This window comes from Nymphaea colorata, chromosome 5, assembly GCF_008831285.2.
Source record: "Nymphaea colorata isolate Beijing-Zhang1983 chromosome 5, ASM883128v2, whole genome shotgun sequence".
Lineage (NCBI taxonomy): Eukaryota > Viridiplantae > Streptophyta > Magnoliopsida > Nymphaeales > Nymphaeaceae > Nymphaea > Nymphaea colorata.
Window position 1 is genome coordinate 18,119,633 of NC_045142.1, and position 19,974 is coordinate 18,139,606.

A 19,974-nucleotide genomic window follows, 5' to 3' on the forward strand; every position below is an offset into this window, starting at 1 on the left:
GCATTTACTTTAATAAATATAATTAAATGCAATCACGATCAGCCATTTACTTTCAGATTTCCTTCCATATCACTCCAATCCACTCCGGCAGCCGGCCGACGGGCCCGATGACGTCGGAAGGAATTCCAAATGTTTCCCTCACAATTCCATGCACATGCACGATCCATCTTCTCTTTCCAAAAACTTCGTCAGCCATTATCGTCTCACGAGCCATCTTGAATTACGTCAAGATACACAGAATTCCGTTACATTTCCTTCTTCGATCCGTTCATCTCCCGAAGCCATGATTCCCCAATCAACTGCAGTGACTGCTCGTTTTCAATGCTTGCCTTAATCGTCATCACGTTTCGAAATGCGCAATCCCCACTATAAATAACCCCATTTTCCTTCTTTGACAGCACAGACGTTTCCGCCATGGCCCCCTTCTTCGCCACCTTCATCACCCTTCTCAGCCTTCTGCAAATTTTCACCACCACCAACTCTGCTAGAGTTGGGATAGTCGCCCCGAAGCGCCATGGCTTCTCCTTGGACCTCGTTCACCGCGACTCACCTGCCTCTCCTCTGTACGACCCTACCTTCACTCTCACCGACCGCGCCGTGGAGGCCGCGCGGCGGTCCATTTGGCGCTCCCGCCACTTCGCCTCTAGATTTTCCGGCGGCGTGAGCACCAAAATCTACAGCCCCATGAAATCCGGCAGCGGCGAGTTTCTCATGAAGCTCGCTCTCGGCACGCCAGCCCGGTTACATTGGGCTATCGCCGACACCGGAAGCGACCTCATCTGGACTCAGTGCCTCCCCTGCGAGTCCTGCACCGGCCGGAAGATGTCCATGTTCGATCCCCACAAGTCTTCCACATACAAGACCCAGAGCTGCTCCACCTCTTTCTGCGACGACTTGCCGACCGAAGGAAAATACTGCAACAACGATCGCCTATGTGGATTCCATTATGTTTATGGTGACAAGTCCTACGCCGACGGCGTCCTCTCCAAGGATACGCTCACCTTCGACACCGGCGTTCATGGCACCATCAAGTTTCCGTCGACCACCTTCGGCTGTGTTCACGATGAAGCCGGCAACGTCGCCACGGCCGAAGTTTCCGGTCTTGTCGGCCTCGGTGGTGGCCCTCTGTCCCTCATCTCCCAGATCAGTTCTGCCATTGATAACAAATTCGCTTACTGCCTCATCTCGTATTACGATACCAACTCGACTGGACAGCTGAAGTTCGGAGCCGGAGCCGAGTTTTCCGGTACCGGAACGGTTCAGCAGACGGAGATGGCGCAAGGTAGCGACCAGGGCACCTTCTACGTGCTCACCCTCGATGACGTAAGCGTGGGAGGCAAGAAACTCAACGTGAAGTTTGATGCCGCGAGGCCGACGGCGCTCGGGGATGCGAAGTCGATCATCATAGACTCGGGCACCACTCTGACGCTGCTGAGCAACGAGGCGTACAATCCGGTGGAGAGTGCGGTGGCCAGCGCCGTGGAGTTCGAGAAGGTCGAACCGGTGGAGGGCTTCAGCCTGTGTTACCACGTCAAGTCGTTCGACCTCCAGGGTTTCCCGTCTGTGACGTTCCATTTTGCCGGTGCCGACTGGGAACTGCCGCCGGAAAACGCCTTCCTGCCGGTGGCGGAGGGAGTCGTGTGCTTGGCTATTGTACCATCGAACATGGGAATTGCGATCTTCGGGAACGTGGCTCAGCAGAACTTCCATGTTGAGTATGACCTGGGGAAGGGCGTGCTCTCTTTTGTTCCTACTGATTGTACCCGGCTTTAGGGACGCTGTGTTCCTTCTTTTCTAGCTATTAAGCTTGTCCCGCAGTTTATATTAGTTATGCATAGGTATGCTTAGTGTTCATAAGTCCCGGTTGCACTTGGAATTTCTGGATCAGATTCGAATTGAATGTACTCCTTGCCATATCCGATTTGTCAAATTTTATATATTCAAATAGTTCACTGATAATCCACAAACGCATAACATTCTTTATCAAAGATAAGCAGCCTGCCCTTGCAGAGAGAAAGAGAGAGAGATTGAACGATTGATGGCTGAATCGGAGATAAAAGAGGCCAACGTCCTAAGCTGCTTCAACATCAAAAATGGTAGCGGTCTTGTCTGAGTTGGATATGAAAGAGGTCCAAAGTCTTCCTCATTCCCTTGTAAGTCGGGCTGCTTCGATGGCAGCAATCCAACTTAAGTATGAGCTGACAGCAATCCTTCAACTTTCAGAAATGAGCCTCGACGCAAAGGTATAACACCAACAAGAATCAGACTAGTTTCTTCACACACACCCCTAAGCCAAACCAACTACTAAGGAAAAAAAATCACTGAAAACGCGAACAAATGCTCCATCATGAAAAGATTCATCACGATCATGCAGAAAGCTACAAAGAACCTACTTCATATTTTCAAATATCTAAATCGAACCCACATTCAACAAAAAGCAGTTCAATGCTTCTAAATTCGTCTTGACCAGCGTCTTGTTCCAGTTGAACTTGTAGAGCTTGGCCACTAGAATAAGCCATTGTTTGTTAGGAGGAATATGCTATTCTCAAAACACACGTTTCCGTAACACATGTTTCAAAAATATCACATTTTTCTTCAAGAAATATTATTGTGGACGTAGTTGGATATAATTACACCATGTATAAAAAAACATGATGTTTTTAAAATATATATTTGTGGAAACATGTTTTCCAATAACACAATGTTCTTTCTTGCTAATACTTCGTCTATGATGGATGCATTTTTGTGAGACTATGGTCAACATTGACACATGTATAACCCAATGAACATATTCGTGGAAATTGCCAATTGCTTCCCTAAAACCATAAAAAATCATTTATTCTTACATTTAAAAAAATTAAGGAAGCTGACAAGTAGAAAAATTTTAAAGAACATAAATTGAAAGAACTAGGAACTGGAAAAAACAGATATCTAAAGAAAAGCATTTTTAGAAGGAAAATATGGCATTCCTTCGGGATTATTTTGTCCTAGTAATGACACGCTGCGTGAGTTCAACCAATGCCCGTCTTGACATCCGCATGTTTTCATCATCAGTTGCAGGAAAGGATTCAACGGCAGCAGCGGCAAGGTTGGCATGCTTGGCTGCTAGGTCTCTTGCCCTTTGTATTCCTTGGCTTTTGCCAAGGTAGTCGAGTGCCTGCAGATTTGGCCAGCAAAAGAATCAGTTCATGATAAGAAAAAGATTGGTTCTAGGAGATCTGGACAAATACTTCATAAAGCTGCAGTAAAGAAGATAACCTATTTCGGCAAGCAAAGAAGGACAACTAAAGAAAGTCTTTTCAAAGGAGGAAAAAAACCACACTGAACAGTCATGAAAGAACAGACTCACAAATTATCCATTGATTGCTATATCTAACCAACAAAAGTCAGACGCAATTGCATGATTCATTTGCATGACAGTAGGATTTCATTAAGATGTTTTAAATTAAGACTAGGTGTTAAAGTCAATAAGCTGAGAAGGCGCAAACTTTGTTGCTCACGTCAATGCCTTCCCTGCTTCCATCCTCAGATTAAACATCCAGGGGACTGGAAACCGTCTGAAAGAAAAACTTTTTCTTGAAAGTTGTTTCTTGACATTGTTTCCTTTTCACAACAAAGAGCAACCATATAATTTTAAAACCTTTTCCCCTTTTTTGCAGTGTTTTGGTTGTCATATGCTCTAGATATGTGTATTATTACTCATTTTTACTTGTTTCATATTTTAACAGGGAGAGAATCCCACCCAAAAAGAACATAGTGACCATTATTATCCATAATTTCTTACACCTTTAGCACAACTTGTGAAATGGGATCAGTTAAGACAATTAGCCAATGCTTCTGAAATGATCGCTTTTTGCTGAAAGGTCCTGCAACAGATTCAGATCGTCAGTTTAATCAGACCTATCTTCTGCTTTTCATATACCGGGTCCAGAGCACCCCTGTAATAGTTGGATGAACCTCATAGCAAACATGATATGAAATCAACAAGATCCAACCATACTTATATATGGATTTGAAGTTCCATTGTACTACTTCATACTCTTCCATGGAAACCTCCCCATGCATATAAAAGCTAAAAAATCGTTAAGCCAACAAAAACATTACTTTTGTACACATTCTTAAGGAATACGGATCATTCAGTTGGGCCCATGCAATTACTGTATTTTTTCACTTCTTGAAGTATTTTGGAATATTAATATTGTGTGAATTTCTCCATAGTAGAAACAAAGGAGAATCATATTTCAAATGACACAGTATGGATGTCCCTCTATGTCACACGGATACGGCAGAATGGTTCAAGTACCGGCGTCGACACGCCGACACGGGGATCCCGACACGGCGATACGGCTGGATACGTTTTGGATCGGGTCTGGGTCAGACCCGATCCAAACCACTTTTATAACCGATTTTTTAACCCATTTTGTTTTACGCATTAACACTTACCCTCGATCGTCGACCTTCCTTTACCCTCGACGGCTTCCGCGGCAGGCTGGCAGCACAGTTCGGCAATGGCGGGCGACGGCGACGACCTCCGGCGACTTCCGGTGGCGTCCGGCGGCAGCCGGCGACAGACAGGTAAGTGTTTCTTTTGTCTATTATTTTCGATATTAGAAGTTAGGGTTTCAACTTTTATTTGGGGATTTTTTAGATTGGGTATTTCTTGCCGATTTTGGGATGTTTTCGGTTTAGAATCATATTCTTCAATGCTATGTGTGATGTTTTATTTCACTGTTTCATAAATTTTATGTTCATTATACGTTTTTTCCATCTTTTTTTTATGTTTAATGTATATTGGGCATTTCTTGCCGATTTGGGGATGTTTTGGTTTGAAGATTGGACGGTTTAGAATCATATTTTTCATCTTATGTGCGATGTTTTATTTCACTGTTTCATAAATTTTATGTTCATTATACGTTTTTTCCATCTTTTTATCATTTTTATTTTTTTTGAATTTAATATTCGCCGTGTCCGTGTATCCTAAAATTTTGAAACTTGCCGTATCCCCGTACCCGTACCCGTACCCACAGGATACCCGTACCCGTATCCGTGTGACATAGATGTCCCTCAACGAGATACCCTATGGATCCTTTCCAACCAAAATTGAACAATAAAGAAAAATATTTGATGTGAGGGATGCAACGAACATGGATAAAAGGATAAATCAAAGGGAACAATTGAAAGTAAGACTGTACCTCCAAAATCTTGGACAGCACGTGAGCGTGTGTCTATCACTGTGTGTGTGTGTGTGTGTGTGTGTGAGAGAGAGAGAGAGAGAGAGGGAGAGTGTGCGTAACCCAGTAGCACTTGCTATGCAGTTTCCTAATGTAACCATGTAACTGGATTTTACATTTCCCAAAAATGTAGTATGAGGAAATGATACTTTCCAATATGTGTGTGTGTGTGTGTGTGTGTGTGTGTGTGTGTGTGTGTGTGTGTGTGTAGGACTGGCTCTGCAGTTTCCAAATCTATCCATATTACATTTTCAAAAATGCAGGAAATAGGAATGAATAAATTATGATTTGCTAATGTGTGTGTGTGTGTGTACAGAACTTAGATCATGACAACTATTGTTTGGGACAGCTCAAACAACTCTCTCTCAACATGAATAATTATTTTTTCAGCTTTTAATGAGGAGACAGAAACTGTTGTTTGAATTGCTCAATAGTTGGATACATATATTGGGACTCTTGGTTGTGAAAAGTATCAAATAGTATCAACTGTGCCAACCAACCATCAACTGTAAACAGTGGATGCATGTATTTGAGACGTCCTCAACAAAAAAGAATTCTTCACTTTCTTCGTTTCTTCTTATCAAGTGGGGTAGGATTGGTTCACACAGTTAACACTATTAAATAGCTGTTACATACAATCTAAAAACTATATAATTATAATTATAATTACACACACACACACACACACACACACACACACACAGAGAGAGAGAGAGAGAGAAAGAGAGAAGGGATTAATCTTAGATACAGAACTTTCTTAGGATATTCTAGGATCTCCTATAAAGCTTAAAGTTGACACATAAAAAATACTGAAAAAATATAAATAAGAATGATAGGATTCGATAGTCTTTAATTGAAAATATACAACTTCAGTACAAATAATCAGAAATAAAGTTCTAGAAGAGTAACATGTATATAGAAGATAATGGAAATATACAAATGACTGAATAGACACTTGCCATATGGTAGATGCTATTTAAGGAGATAGAAAAGAAGACAAAATGTAATACACTTACGATATCAACATTTGCAGCATCTTCAAACCCTCTATCAACAACAGCACGTAGCTGAGGGAACTCTTCCAAAGCAAATAACATTGGAGCAGTCACTATCCCCTGCAATTCAATCAAATCAAGTAATTTTTTAATTTTGTACATTCAACTTCAACCATACCGGCATAGATAACTAGTAGACATGCATTGTTGACATCTGAATAAACCACTCCAGCCCGAGAACATGACCATGGTAGATGCACCTTATAACAGCCAGGTCAGGCCTACTCTTATTTCCAGGGCTTACTCAAAGTTGGCCAGGGTAACATAGTCGCCTCCTTTTACAGTTATTTAACTCTTAACAACTATGAGTATCAAGACCGCTCACTTACCTAGCATTCAATATCCAAGAAACCAACGGTAGCATTAAGAAAAAAAAATCATGTTCTGATTGGACAAAATTACATTATTTTTTCTAGTTTTATCCTGAATATTTTCCTTGAAAAAGGTACAAGCGTGACCTGATTTCATGTGTAAAATTGCAAAAGAAAATCCAAAATCAGAAAGCAACGTGGCAAGTAGAAAAAGGTATGACGTGGAGCACAAGAAGATTTATTTTAACTAAGGAAACATTAAAGAAGTGGTGATGTTCTTGAGCGCCTTCATGGTTGCTTAGTTTGAAACTGGGATGACATGATGTGGCGTCTCATGGAAAACTCAAGCCTGTGTCCAAAAGTTCAATCTTGGACTTAAATGCCAAAATTGATTTCTTTAATAACATTTTCTAAAATGACAAGTCTGCATCTGAATCTATAACAATTATTTTCATTTTTGCATAAAACTTGTGAATTTTTCCCTTACATTTACTTACATGGAATATTTATGATAGTTCAATAATAACATTTTAGTAAAGAATTATGATGGTAAAGTAACTCTCACGCCACAGAACATGCCCTTGTGGTACACTTGGTACTTGGAATAAGGTGTCTCCAAGATAAGATCTGATCGGCCTAAGCACGTCTATACTCACATCAGTCAAATGTGGTGACTTTTACTTGAGTAAGTGATCCCTGACTCTCTTTTACATTTCTAACATGAAGATACTGCACCCAGAACAGAGACTTGGTTAACATCCAGCAGCATAACCATTGGATACCCGTGTACCAAGGCCTATGCCTGCTTAGGCATGTGCAAAGAGTGGGGAACACCATATTGAACTTTGACTGTTTTTTAACTGCCAAAGCCTCATCCACTACACGAACCCCCTTGGGGGCTAGATCTCCCATCTCTTCTTCCACATTAAAAAATCAATTAAAAACGTCTCATGACTAATCTAAGTTGAGAAAAACACGAGGCGCAGCCTAGAGCATCAGTTATGCCTAGAGCCAAGGCAGGGCTAGATGGGCCTGGGAGCATTAAGGTCCAAAACGAGTAAATCAATAAAATAAATCTAAGTTGAAAAAAATAACATTTCTCCATTAAAAATATGTACATTTGTCAACTTATATCCATAAAATAATTAAATTCACGATAAAACCAACACATAAACATTCCATGACATGATAATAAGCATATTGGAAGTTTGAAAGAGTAAATCCAACCAAAAAACGAAACAATTAAACTTAATTATCATAAAGAAAGCCAGTTTACAATTTAACGTCATTTGCTTTGCAATGTTATACAGCATGGAAATTCTTCTAATTTCCTAAACAGCAACTAATAGATCTTCAATTCTAATTTCTAAAATCTAAAAGCCTAAACTACGTCTGAAATTACTAATCTAATTTAAGTAAAAGCAAAAAGAAACATGAATCCTCACACAATCACAGCTTCTAGTAAACATCATTTGTGATAAACATTCTGTTATTATATGAAAAGAAGTTAAAATCTAAAACAACAGACGAATGTTCAAAGCATAACAGTATATGAACTATAACTGTAAGTCTGTAACTATAGACATACATATATTTTTTAATGCAAAATCACATAAAAAAGAACAAGGGAAAGAAAATCTGCATAGAAATAGAAGAAACGATTTAAGATCACATAAGAAGAAAAGGAGGAAAAAGGGTCTCCCTCAAACAACAACATGAGAGAGAAATAAGAAGAAAAACAGGTTAAAAATTCAGTTGTTGAAGAGAAAAGTCCAGGCTGTTGAATGTCTAGGCAAGCCTATGCATTTCTAATAGTATGTTGCCTAGGCAACAAGCCAATCCTGCGGTTTATCCTAGGTTATCTTAAATCCAATGTCGCCCATTAAGTCAAGATAAAAGTATTCTTCTATTCTATGTGTCGACTGTTGAGCTCTCCTTATTCCTCTCTTTTTTTCTCTCAAAAAAGCCATAGCTACTTTGTGTTTTGGGGCTTCAAGGACCAAAAAAAAGTATTTTAAAACCCAAAAAATGGCAAACTTGATGAAGGGTAACTGTTCTACTTTGTCCATTAACCACTAACAAAAACTTAGGTGCCATCGCAATACTGGAATGCAGGTATGCTATTGATTACTGCTAAAACTTTACATGTGGTTTTACAAAGTAGCCACAAATATTTTACCAGGTTCACATAAGAACATAGACAGCATATCTTTAACACAAATATATCTGTACTACAATGATCAAGCTCTTTATTGTGTGTGAATCTCACTTAATTTATTAAATTTAGTACCCATCCTTCTGACGAGTCATCTATTCATTCTTAAAATAAAACCAAGATCGAGTTCAAAAAAGAGTTTCTTTAGTTAAATAAATGCATTCAAGTATCATTCAACTTGGATTTTTTTTTTTTTTTGTGACAGGTGATTTCATGATTCCATTTTCCCAAAAAGTAATTGAAGAGAATTTTCAACATCTAATTCCAGCAACAAATGAAAGGAAATGAAATGGATTTGTAGAACAGTAAAAGGTTCATAGACCACAGAATTCAGAAAACACATTTGCACATATCGAACCCCACTAAGTTTGCATTAACCATGGTCAATTTCTTTTCGCATTTAATCATGCATTAACATTCATACACAATAAATCAGATCTTGGTATAGTCCATTAAAATTGTTAAAAACATTAAACGATAGATGAATAAATTACACAGGTACATAGTTAGGAACTTATAACAGCTAATTTTGCACACTTTTTTGTAACTCTAGTACCTATCAGTCAAAAAGGCACAAGTTCGCACTAATGTCTGAGTTCTTCCTCAAAAAACAGCATAGAATAAGTGGCTTCTACACAGGTACGCAAACTTATGGGTAGGCGGCAACTTTTTTGACAGCATGCCATATGCTTTTAGGAATATTATGCAGCACCTAGAGGAAGGTCTTTGCCACTCAGAAACAGGTATATGGTCATCAGTTAAGAAGAGTTTTTGGAATACAGGATCGAATATCAATAAATTATGCACAACCTTGAATTTAACACAGACATGCATAAATTGAATATCAATATCAACTATATGCACCTAAATATATAGCTCTGATCGAAGCATTGACCACCTTTTACTCTGAGTAGAAAATATGGGAATCTAACAATGAATTGTATCAATCTGAATGTGAACACAAGTTATGCATCCATTTGGACGTTAGCACAAGTTAGTTATAAAGTATAAACTTAATAGTTACTACCGATAGGCGATATCAATTACGTGCTTATGAAATATAAAGTTGATACACTAGTCAAAATATCAACCACCTTTTACTTCGTCACTAAAATATGGGAATCTAACAATAAAGAGAACAGAACGAGAAACGACTAACATGGCGAATGTCAGACAGAGAACCCTTCCCAAGGGAAGAAGATGTGCCAGTGAAGTCAAGAACATCATCAATCAACTGAAATGCTAATCCCTGAAAAACCAAAATTATTAACAAAGAATTATCAAACTTATAAGGAACAGAAAAGGAAGAATGCAAGAAAAAATTTATTAGACTAACATTTTTGTACTTTATTACTGGACATGGTGTACATTGGGGTAGTCATATGGTGACAACTAAAACAACTTCCTACAAAAAATAGATCTATGGTCTTAAAATTATTTATATTCGATAAATTGGGGAAAGGTAGATTGAACAGCCATTAAGAAATCAGAGCAGCATCAGAGCAGAAAGTTTGTTCCGACTTCCAGTGCACAATCTAAATTAGATGATGCTACAATATAGACACATCAAAGCATTTCTGAAAACCCAATCAGGCACAGTTGAATCAGCACTGGCCTAGAATGGCATGTATCCAAAAGCTTTTCAGTTTGTTGATGAGTCTTTTCCAACTCCTGTGTTATTAATTCGCAAAACTGGTCACGCTAGGTTAAATTAAAACTGCTGTTTTTTAAGAAGTTGAATTGCTTCTCAACATTTATTAATATTTCAGCTACTATGCATAGCATGATAGAAGATATCACACATCCTCATGTATCAACTTGACAAATACCCTATATGTTTGTGCATAGGAAAACTTTATCCTGACTTCTAACCATTCTCGTACTCTTGCTTTAGAGTCTTATTCTCATATATATATATATATATATATATATATATATCAGTGAGAGAGTTCCTGACATCTCATTTAATTGATCGCATTTTTTTCGAAAAAAACGCGTGTGCGTGCATGCGTGCGTGCGTGCGTGTGTGTGTGTGTGAGAGAGAGAGAGCTCAGATGATGTTACATACCTGTGTGTGTGTGTGTGAGAGAGAGAGAGAGAGAGATCTCAGATGATGTTACATACCAGATTTCGACCATATTCGTATGCAAGCATGGAAACTTCTGCCGTTTGCCCAGCAAGCAAAGCAATGGCTTTGCAGCTATTAGAAATCAGTGATGCTGTCTTATAGTATGTCTTCTGCAGATAATAATCCATCCTACACCAACGTGAAAGAACAGTAAGCTACTGCAGATAATAATCCACGCTACACCAACGTGAAAGAACAGTAAGCTACCAACCTTCAAAATTATGGATCTCTTACAACCTTAAACAAGCAGTTTAAGAATACGCATGTCCAACACCAAATGCAATTAATAATTCAGTCAAATAGAAAATATATCAAAAAAGGCTTAGATATTCTGCTGTAGAAGTTCATTTCAATGTAAATACATGACCAAAGCATCAGAAAAGCAGTCAAGTATGACGGCTCTAGACCTTCTGAACTACTTTACCAAAATAATGTGAACAAACCTAAATCAATGTTTTTTTGTTTGAAAGGAAGATGGATGATGGTTTCAGACAAAGGAAAGGCTCAAGTTACTTCCCCAAGCAAAGATAGTCAAAGGTTATATTAAAGTTACAAGGATAAAAAATGAAAATATATACTTGAACCACGTAGAGTAAATTTAAAAGATAAAGAGTAGAACAAATTAACAAAATGCATACCCTTGTGATCAAGACAGATTATGCAATAAATAATTTGTGACAAAATCAAAATACACATCATTAAGAAGAACCCAAATTATTGTTGCATGTATTTGAGCAAAACAATCTAATACTTAAACTTGCAGAAATTAGCATTTTTATAAGGTTAACATAATGATTAGCATTTCAGAATAGCATTAATTTCACAACTGAATGGTCTGTCTTGATCCATGGGCCATGAGTGTGATATCTTGGGATCTACCCTACAGCTTTACTGTTCCAAAATAATCAAAAATAACAGAAGCATTCACAAGATCATGACTTTCATACACAATTAGCCAAGGTTTTTTAAGAAAAATATCTCACAATAACAACACAAGAATGTGGCGGCCAGCATACCTACAACGTTCATCTAAAGTAGTTGTCATCTGCATTGTTTCACCAGTCACAAGATGCTCGACAACAGTAGCAAGCAATGATACAACCTGCAGTGTGTGGTCACAGTAGGTGAGACCTCAACAAAGTCCGGTTTTGGGTTTTGTTATGAATTAGCAGAACATATCTAAAACATCCGCCTAGATGAACATATTGTAAGAAAAAATATCCATGAGACTTTGAAAATTTAGCACTCTGTTATCCAGTAAAGGTTAAGTTTTGGCCAATCTGAAAGGCATGTATATGAGGTCAAAGGACACGTAAAAATAATATATTCAAGGGACAATTAGAAATGTGAAGCAGGCAAGTCCATTAACGCAACATGGTTTTCTCCTATCTTCATTACAAAATATAGTTATTATTTTCACTGCATAAACCAAAGTGGCAAAAACTGTTAAAAGGAGGGGTTTGAAAGGCATCAAACAAAGTTTGAAAAAGCAAGGCTCCCACGTTTTCAAATCATTCAACAATCAACATACAATTCTCACCCAACATAGTTGTGAAGAAATTGTGTGTACGTTGGACAAAGAGAAAAAAAAAAAGTGCTCTTTCCGTTCCTAAAATTTGCATAAAAATAACATCACTGTGTTTAAACCAGGACTAACATGAGGTGCTAGAAGCCTCCTTACTTTGGAAGAACATGCAAAGGAGGAACAGGAATATCATTTTCCACTTTCAACCCCATAAAGGAATCAACATCAAAGATGTGTCTCATGATTGGTGAAGGGGATTCAACAATTTGTGAAGATATGATCCCCATCTACTACAGGTGATGGTTTCAACCACTTCCTCTACATATCCAAGAATATCTTCTTATATTCTGAATCCAGGAGACCCTTCCCATATAACTCCTTTTTGAATGCTTTCTTAAGTTAGTAGTTTTTCTTTATTTCTATTATAAACAGGACTTCTGTCAAAATTAAAAGCATTGGAAAACTTCAAAAAAATCTTAATAAAATCCAGATAAGTCAGTATTTGAAATGCTAAAACTTATATCCAAATTGAATTTTAAAATCTGAGTCTAATTTTGGCTTCTCGGATTATCATCCACAACTGAATTTTTACATGAAAATTCTCCAATATGATTGGGAAGGATAAAATATTGCTAATATAATGGGAAAATTGTGTGCCCTATGGTATATCATGTGCTTAACAAGAAGTATTATATTCATAAAAAAAAGGAACCTAGAGTGAGTAAAATAAAGACTAAATTATGTACCTCTGTATTTTTCAAAGATGCAAGGGCAACACAAGCCCTTGAAAGCAAAAAATCTCCAGCTAGCACTGATATCTGCATCTCATAGAACCAGTTTCACTAGTAAAATCTGGCATGTTGGTCAGAACAAATGGTTGCATAAAAGCCTAGATCAAATTGTAGTGGAGAAGAAAGTAAAGAGCCTATGTATCATGCTGAAACTGAAAATGCACCAGCTATTGTACTAATAAAAAAATTTACATCATCAGTAAGATCCAATCATAAAAGAACAAGTGCATACAGCATAAACCCTATAGCAGTGCAAAGCAAGATATCTATACAAATAAAACTAACAATGAGTTCCATAAACTAAGAGTGAGCCCTAAAGGGGTGTCCAATAAAACCAAAGAAAAAAGGGGGTGTCCAATAACACCGAAAGGAAAAAAAAATGAAGGTAGCATTGTTCAGCCGTATGGTAGTTAAAAGACCCCCTTGGAGTCCACCTTTTTCTCAAAGAATTTCACAGGTCCAGTGCAACTTGAAATTTTTTTTCACAGTTATCAAAGCCCTGCCAAAAAGTTCTAAATAAGACTGTGTATTCATTGGACATCCAAGCAAACACATGAAACGCCATACGGGCATTTTTAAGATTATAAACTCTGAGAAGTTGAGAACCAAATTTCAAGCATGAAGATAAGCAAGGCATAGTTATTTCTTTAAAACATATCCACTTGAATAGGTTGATTTGCACATTTTCCCTAAAACAATCTAACCACATAGTAGTCGAAGTCAGGCAAAAAACAATTAGGTTCTCCACAATTTAGTTTACTTGCAACCATGCTTTCAAATAAATAATGGGATTGCAACTAATAAAAGACCATATACACATAAGACAAGATCAATAAGATTTAAAAAGGAGAGCCAACTTGACTGTCATAAAGGCAAAAAAAAAGAATAAAGTAAGCATAAAAATTCAGCATAACTACACAAGTCCCACAAATGGACGATAAATTTTAGCATAAGATATCTAGATGGCTGGGTCCACAAGTTCATACAAAAATTTGCATTTACTAGAGTGGGTTTATGACCTAAATTATTACACCCTCAAATTCTGTTTTCTGTATTTGCCCAAAACCTAAGCAAATAATGATACATGAATCACAAAACATCAGACAAATTGTGGCAAATGATATGTGAACCCCTCACCACCTGGATTGTCTTGATGCCTATAGTAGACCTTTCACTTCAAAGAAACTCTGGCAAACAGTTTATTAAAGAGAGTGTACTAATGAGGCTCTGAACGTCACTGAATAATGTGTCATAGTGATTTCAAATGTTACTTAATGACTAACAAATATTTGCTTTAACAGTCGTTGCCATGTAATAGAAGCTACACGCAAACAAGTCAAGAATCTAATTATCATTATGAGAAATGTTAAAGTACCTTATTTCCCATTACAAAATTCAGTGAACCTATACCACGCCTCGTCTCTGCGTCATCTAAAACATCATCATGAAGAAGACTTGCCACCTATAAGCATGTGGAGGTTGATTCTCTTACTCTTAGATGTAATATTTCATTTAGATTAACTTAAAATAAAATAAAAATATAAGCACAAACATGGATCATTTCAGTGATCTCTGCAATACACTGCTGTCGTGTACGTAGTTCCTTTGACAAACTATCAAATGCAGCACCTGTGACTTTTACAGGTACATGAAGAGATAGTGATGATGCCATTAACAACAAAACCTGCAGATATAACAAAGCCAAGCTCAAGAATATCAATCCACAACATAACTGCAAAACGTGAAAAAATGCACTTGACTTTTAAGGATACAAGTTACCATTAGAAACAGATAGTTCATATGGAAAAGCAACATTCATGTGTTGTAAGAATTCTTCTTGTGGGCACATGAACTAAATTCTTAATGAACCACATCATTGAGGTGATTCAAGTACAAACTTCATGGTAAAGATTAGCATATGAACAAATAATCATGACTTCAAACTGCAAGACATTGACTAAGTCAACAAACTACATAAAACCAATGCATGTCAGCACATACCGTGGGCCGAAATCTCTTCCCCTCCACCCCTATTTTAAAGAAATATTCTGCAGCAGAAGCCAGTTTAGGAACCTGCATGTAGATTTATATCAATTTCGAAAAGGTTTAGAAACAATAATAAGCCCAACTTACGAAACTATGGCCAGATAATTGAAAATTTTCATTTTAAAAGTCAGAATCATAATCAAATAGCATGTCTTCAGAAAAACAAAATGAAAAGAAAAAAACTTTGAATGTCTCAGGATAGTTTTAGATCATTCCAGAAACATGGTCCTGAAAAAAGATAGAATGACAGAATCGTAATCATAACTACTCTTGGCCTCTTGCAGCTATCATATGATAATGACAAGCAAGATATGCTACTTCCATATCAGCTACACAAGTATAGTACATCACTCTAGAATCCCAATAATGTCAGAAACAAAAATGCATTAAAAGCCTCAATCCACTAGTCAATTCAGTATAAGATGAAACAAAAAAGAGATCCAGTCTTGAGAGGTCGAAAATAGAAAGAATCAAATATCATCAGATACTAGCCCAATATTCAAAAATCTTCAATAAATAGCACAACCTTTGTTGGTGATATAAACTACAGATTATAATTCAAGAACAATTCCTTCAAGCAATTCCTTCTAGGGAACATCATTTATGGGCAAACGAAGCACAACATGAAGAGAAAATAATCATACCTCCGCAACTACCATGGCACGCAGTCGATCTGCAAGGAGTGATAATTCATCAGCAACGAGGGAGAAAGGATCCAATTCCTCCTGATAAATTAATTAATAACCATTATTAATGTAAAAAAGAAATGCAAGAGGTTCTACAACAAATACATTCTTAAACGATAATCTTTAGAGCGAGAAACATTACAACATTTTCAAGATAACTGAGAAACAAAAGTATGTTTGGTGATGTTGACTGATAAATTCCTTTGCTTTATTTTGATTTTGTATTTGTTGTCTTTTCTTTTTATGTAAACTCAGTTATTCTTGGAAAAATCACTTGTTTCTAAAACTAAAAAGAAAAAGAAACACTCTGAAACAAACAAATTTGACATAGGTGATGATCACTAGTAAAGGAGCTAAACAAACCAACTTCAGATGTTCATCATTGCCTAATTTGGTCAGTAGTCCAGCTCAGGTAACAAAAGGAACTAAAGTTTATAAATCTTGGCAACAGTAAGAACTTGAACTCCAAGTCTCTACATTGGATGGCAAGTAGGATAAACCACACATCTCACGTGGTTGTATGTACAACATTCAAGCATTCAAAAGCCTAGTAACAGATCTCACTTGCTCCAAGTTTGGTGATCTAAGATAACTGGCTTGTGCTTCCCTTGCTTGCCAAGCCTGTTTCTAGAGTCTGTATGAGCTCTATCTGAGATATGCTAACCCAAAATAGATGGTGCCCAGTTATCTGCCCAATCTTATCAGTGACATAATCGTTAAAAGGTACCTTTAATTATATGGCATGCTGACCCAAGCTAGAAGGTGCCCAGCTACTTTCCCAATCTTATCAGTGACAATAATGCTTAAAGGTACTTTTAATTATATGGCATCAGGACAAAAAAACAATATCGACGAGCAAATTTAGAAGCAAAAAACAAGTGGCAAACCTCGACCAAGGAACTGCCGTCTTGATGAACTTGATACCTTACATCATGAAAGGCATGTGAACCCCAATGATAAGATTCTCTGCAACCCAATACCTACTGATCCATAGTAACAACAAGAAGCACATTACTTATTTACATTGACCGATCACAGAGGCAGACTGAACAAAAGGATATATAATATTTATATGCTGTAACAGCACAAATATGCTAAATTCTGGATAAATAAAGCATCTTAAAGGTCATTTGGATGATGCCCTTGACAGAGTCAGGAACCCAGTTTTACACAAACACTCAGATTTTACTCCAGAACAGAGGCTGGTGGGCCTTTTGTTAACATCCTTAACTGGGTTAAGGTGAAACCCTGTTTTCCACTGCACTGGGAATCAAATCCTATGTCTGGTAGTAGAGGTCATCCACTTGCATGCTCAGTCAAAAATAGGAATGTAAGACCCTTGCTCAAGCTTTTTTTACATGGCAAGCTGTCAAGCGTGAGTTACTTTTATTGGTTCAATTTGTTTTTCCCTTTAAAGTGCAGCTAGTTAAACCTTAACCTGGCATTCTAACATCAAATCGTAAGGACAGACTTCTGCTAGCTGCACAAGAAATTGAAGACTAGTTCCTTGTGCAGCACGTTGTTTACCAAGTCAAGTTTCAGTCTTGCCCATATACATAAATTTGACAACAAGCAGGAAAAACAAACACCACTTGCAAAATCACCTGGAAGCAGTACTAACTACTAAATAGTAACTACTAAACCTAACATTTAAATGCATGCAAATTCCAAATGGGATCAGGTTGCCACCTGGGTGAGGCGCCCAGCGATTTGGGCCCCTGAACTGGTGGGGCGGGCCGTTTGGAAACATTACGGTACTGTCCCATTCATCTAACCCAAAAATTACTTAGATTCATCGGACATTTTAAAAAGTACTCCATGAATCTGCCCTACTTTTTATCGCAGATGCACGGGACAGTAACAATATGTTACCGTTCCCAATCAGCTCCCAAGGTATCAGTGTACTCTGAACGGCCCAGATTGCCCGGTGACCTCCCGTAATTCCAAAATTTAGTGCCTTAAGCACCATACTGCGTTATGAACATCAAAACGATCGTCTATGCAAATCTACGAGCAACTAAGACACTTACATTTCCGAAAGGAGTCCATGGATATATGCCACCAGAGTTTTTAACTAGACACGTGGCATTAGCACCAGCCACTATGTAATTCGTGTACCCATTTGCAACCTGTGCGCTAAATCTTGGCTTCGATACCAACCTCCTTAGAACACATCTAAGAAACATCTTCCCTGCAAATTTTCAATAAAAGAGAAACTTAAACACGCATGCAACTCATTTGGCAGCAACCACAAACAGCACCAGTAAGTTAGGATACAATCATGTAGAGAGTGAGAGATTGGTATGAAAATTAACGCATAACACAAAACCCAGAAGGGAGAAAGTCCAACAACAGCTTATGGATCCGGTCGGACAATACAAACAGATATAAGACATACCCATGTGCAGAAACTCAATAATTTTTGGGGAGGGGAAGTCGAATCAAAGCGCAAAAATTTAGCCATGAAGTACTTGTGGTTTTAAGAAAGTAAAACAAACAAGCGAACGACCCCCAAGAAACGGGAGAGAAAGAAATGAAAAAAGAGAGAGAGAGAGAGAGAGAGAGAAGGGATCACCGCCTGTGAAGCTGGTTGCCTTCTCCTCTTCTACTACTGCTGCTGCTGCTCCTTCTACTGATGGGTGAACCAGCAAGGCGAAGAGAGTAGGTTGCTTTTACTTCCGTTTGGTACCTGCGCATTGGAGGGACTTTCGAGGATCGATCGACAGACGGTCAACAGAGGGAGTCTCCCACGGCCACCATTCTTGCGACTCGGCGCCCCTCCCTGCAAACCATCTTCCGTATTTAACGTTACCACGCGAAAATCAAAGCCAAAAGCCGCACTTTCTCGTGAAAATCCAACTGTTTTTGGGTTATTGAATCGGAAAAATAACAAATCCTAAAACCAACTTCATATTTTCTGCCATGCAGACTTACCATCTCGGTTGAACGTGCTCTCAATATCCATGGAACCGATTACTTTTTTTTTTTTGTAAATACTTTTCCATACGTTTATCGGTCTTATCTGTTATTCTCTTACTTCATTTTTCCATCTCAAAGATTTCAAATCCATTTGGTTCGTTTGAGAAGTTTGGATCATCCAATTCAAGAAGTTAACAGGTATCCTTTAATTGGGCGATATGAGTTTATTAATGGAGCATAAAGCACCAGCTTTTAGTTACAACCCTAACTCTAACGACTTTTAGACTGGCCAAACATTTTACAAGGAAAATAAAAAATTACAAAGAACCGCCAGCTTTTGTGCAATTAACAAATCACTACCTAACCTTTTGAAAGTTAAGAAAAGGTGTTTAACTTTTAAAGTTACAAAGAGCCCCTACCTTTTGAACGATTAACAAATCACTACCTAACATTTTATGAAGGCTAAGCAAAGGTGTTTGACTTTTAGAATGATTTTTTGAGAGTTAATGTACACACGCCCTAACCACTAGATTACTTGCAGCTGAAGTTGGGATTAAGTTGTATTTTATCATAAAGACAAAAAAGATGGAGTTGATAGCAAAGCAAGTTGTTTGTTTTGGTTGACATTTCACATAATATACACAAACCACAAACCACCTAGGCAAAGTTTACATATTGATGGTTTGGACATTATATAGTTACAAGTACATAACACTCAAGTCTCTCTTGGCTACAAGGAGCATGCCCCCTTTAAATTTCAGAAAAAAAAAACTTTTACTACCAAACTTTACAAAAATTTTGATTTTAGGGCTAGTAAAATTTAAAAAAATAAGACAAAGATGAGGAAAAAAAAATTGGCATCAATAGCGCAAAAGCTACCTAATGAAAAGAACAAGTATTATTGGAATGAAAATTTAATTGAAATTAGAGCAAAACATCAACAAAGGCAGTTCTTCGAGGTAACTGAGAGAGACTTTGTATTTGTTGCTGGCTCGGCGACATGAAACTCCAAGTTACTTTCCCTATTTTCTACACCAATGCATGATTAGGGCTTCATGCAAAAGCTT

At 37.7% G+C, this 19,974-nt stretch overlaps 2 protein-coding genes across 6 annotated transcripts; one reads left to right on the top strand and one right to left on the bottom strand.

Annotated features, from left to right (window-relative positions):
• Positions 1 to 414: 414 nt before the first annotated feature.
• LOC116255226 (aspartic proteinase CDR1-like) lies at positions 415 to 1,808 on the top strand. The gene has a single exon (XM_031631006.2). The coding sequence runs from the start codon at positions 415 to 417 to the stop codon at positions 1,771 to 1,773; it is 1,359 nt and encodes a 452-aa protein (XP_031486866.1). The 3' UTR covers positions 1,774 to 1,808.
• Positions 1,809 to 2,642: 834 nt separating this feature from the next.
• LOC116254813 (solanesyl diphosphate synthase 3, chloroplastic/mitochondrial-like) lies at positions 2,643 to 18,776 on the bottom strand. Of its 5 annotated transcripts, none has more exons than XM_031630397.2 (13): positions 18,567 to 18,776; positions 18,019 to 18,179; positions 16,876 to 16,968; positions 15,947 to 16,027; positions 15,258 to 15,329; positions 14,809 to 14,940; positions 14,632 to 14,718; positions 13,212 to 13,283; positions 11,957 to 12,042; positions 10,937 to 11,069; positions 9,972 to 10,061; positions 6,248 to 6,346; positions 2,643 to 3,157 (listed from the first exon to the last, which is right to left on the bottom strand). In XM_031630397.2, the coding sequence occupies exons 2-13, from the start codon at positions 18,172 to 18,174 to the stop codon at positions 2,978 to 2,980; spliced, it is 1,281 nt and encodes a 426-aa protein (XP_031486257.1). In that variant the 5' UTR covers positions 18,175 to 18,179; positions 18,567 to 18,776; the 3' UTR covers positions 2,643 to 2,977. The 5 variants fall into 5 exon arrangements, with proteins under 5 accessions (XP_031486257.1, XP_031486256.1, XP_031486259.1 ...); XM_031630396.2 differs by having other exon boundaries at positions 18,564 to 18,776; XM_031630399.2 differs by lacking the exon at positions 18,567 to 18,776 and having other exon boundaries at positions 16,913 to 16,971; positions 18,019 to 18,159.
• Positions 18,777 to 19,974: the final 1,198 nt, after the last annotated feature.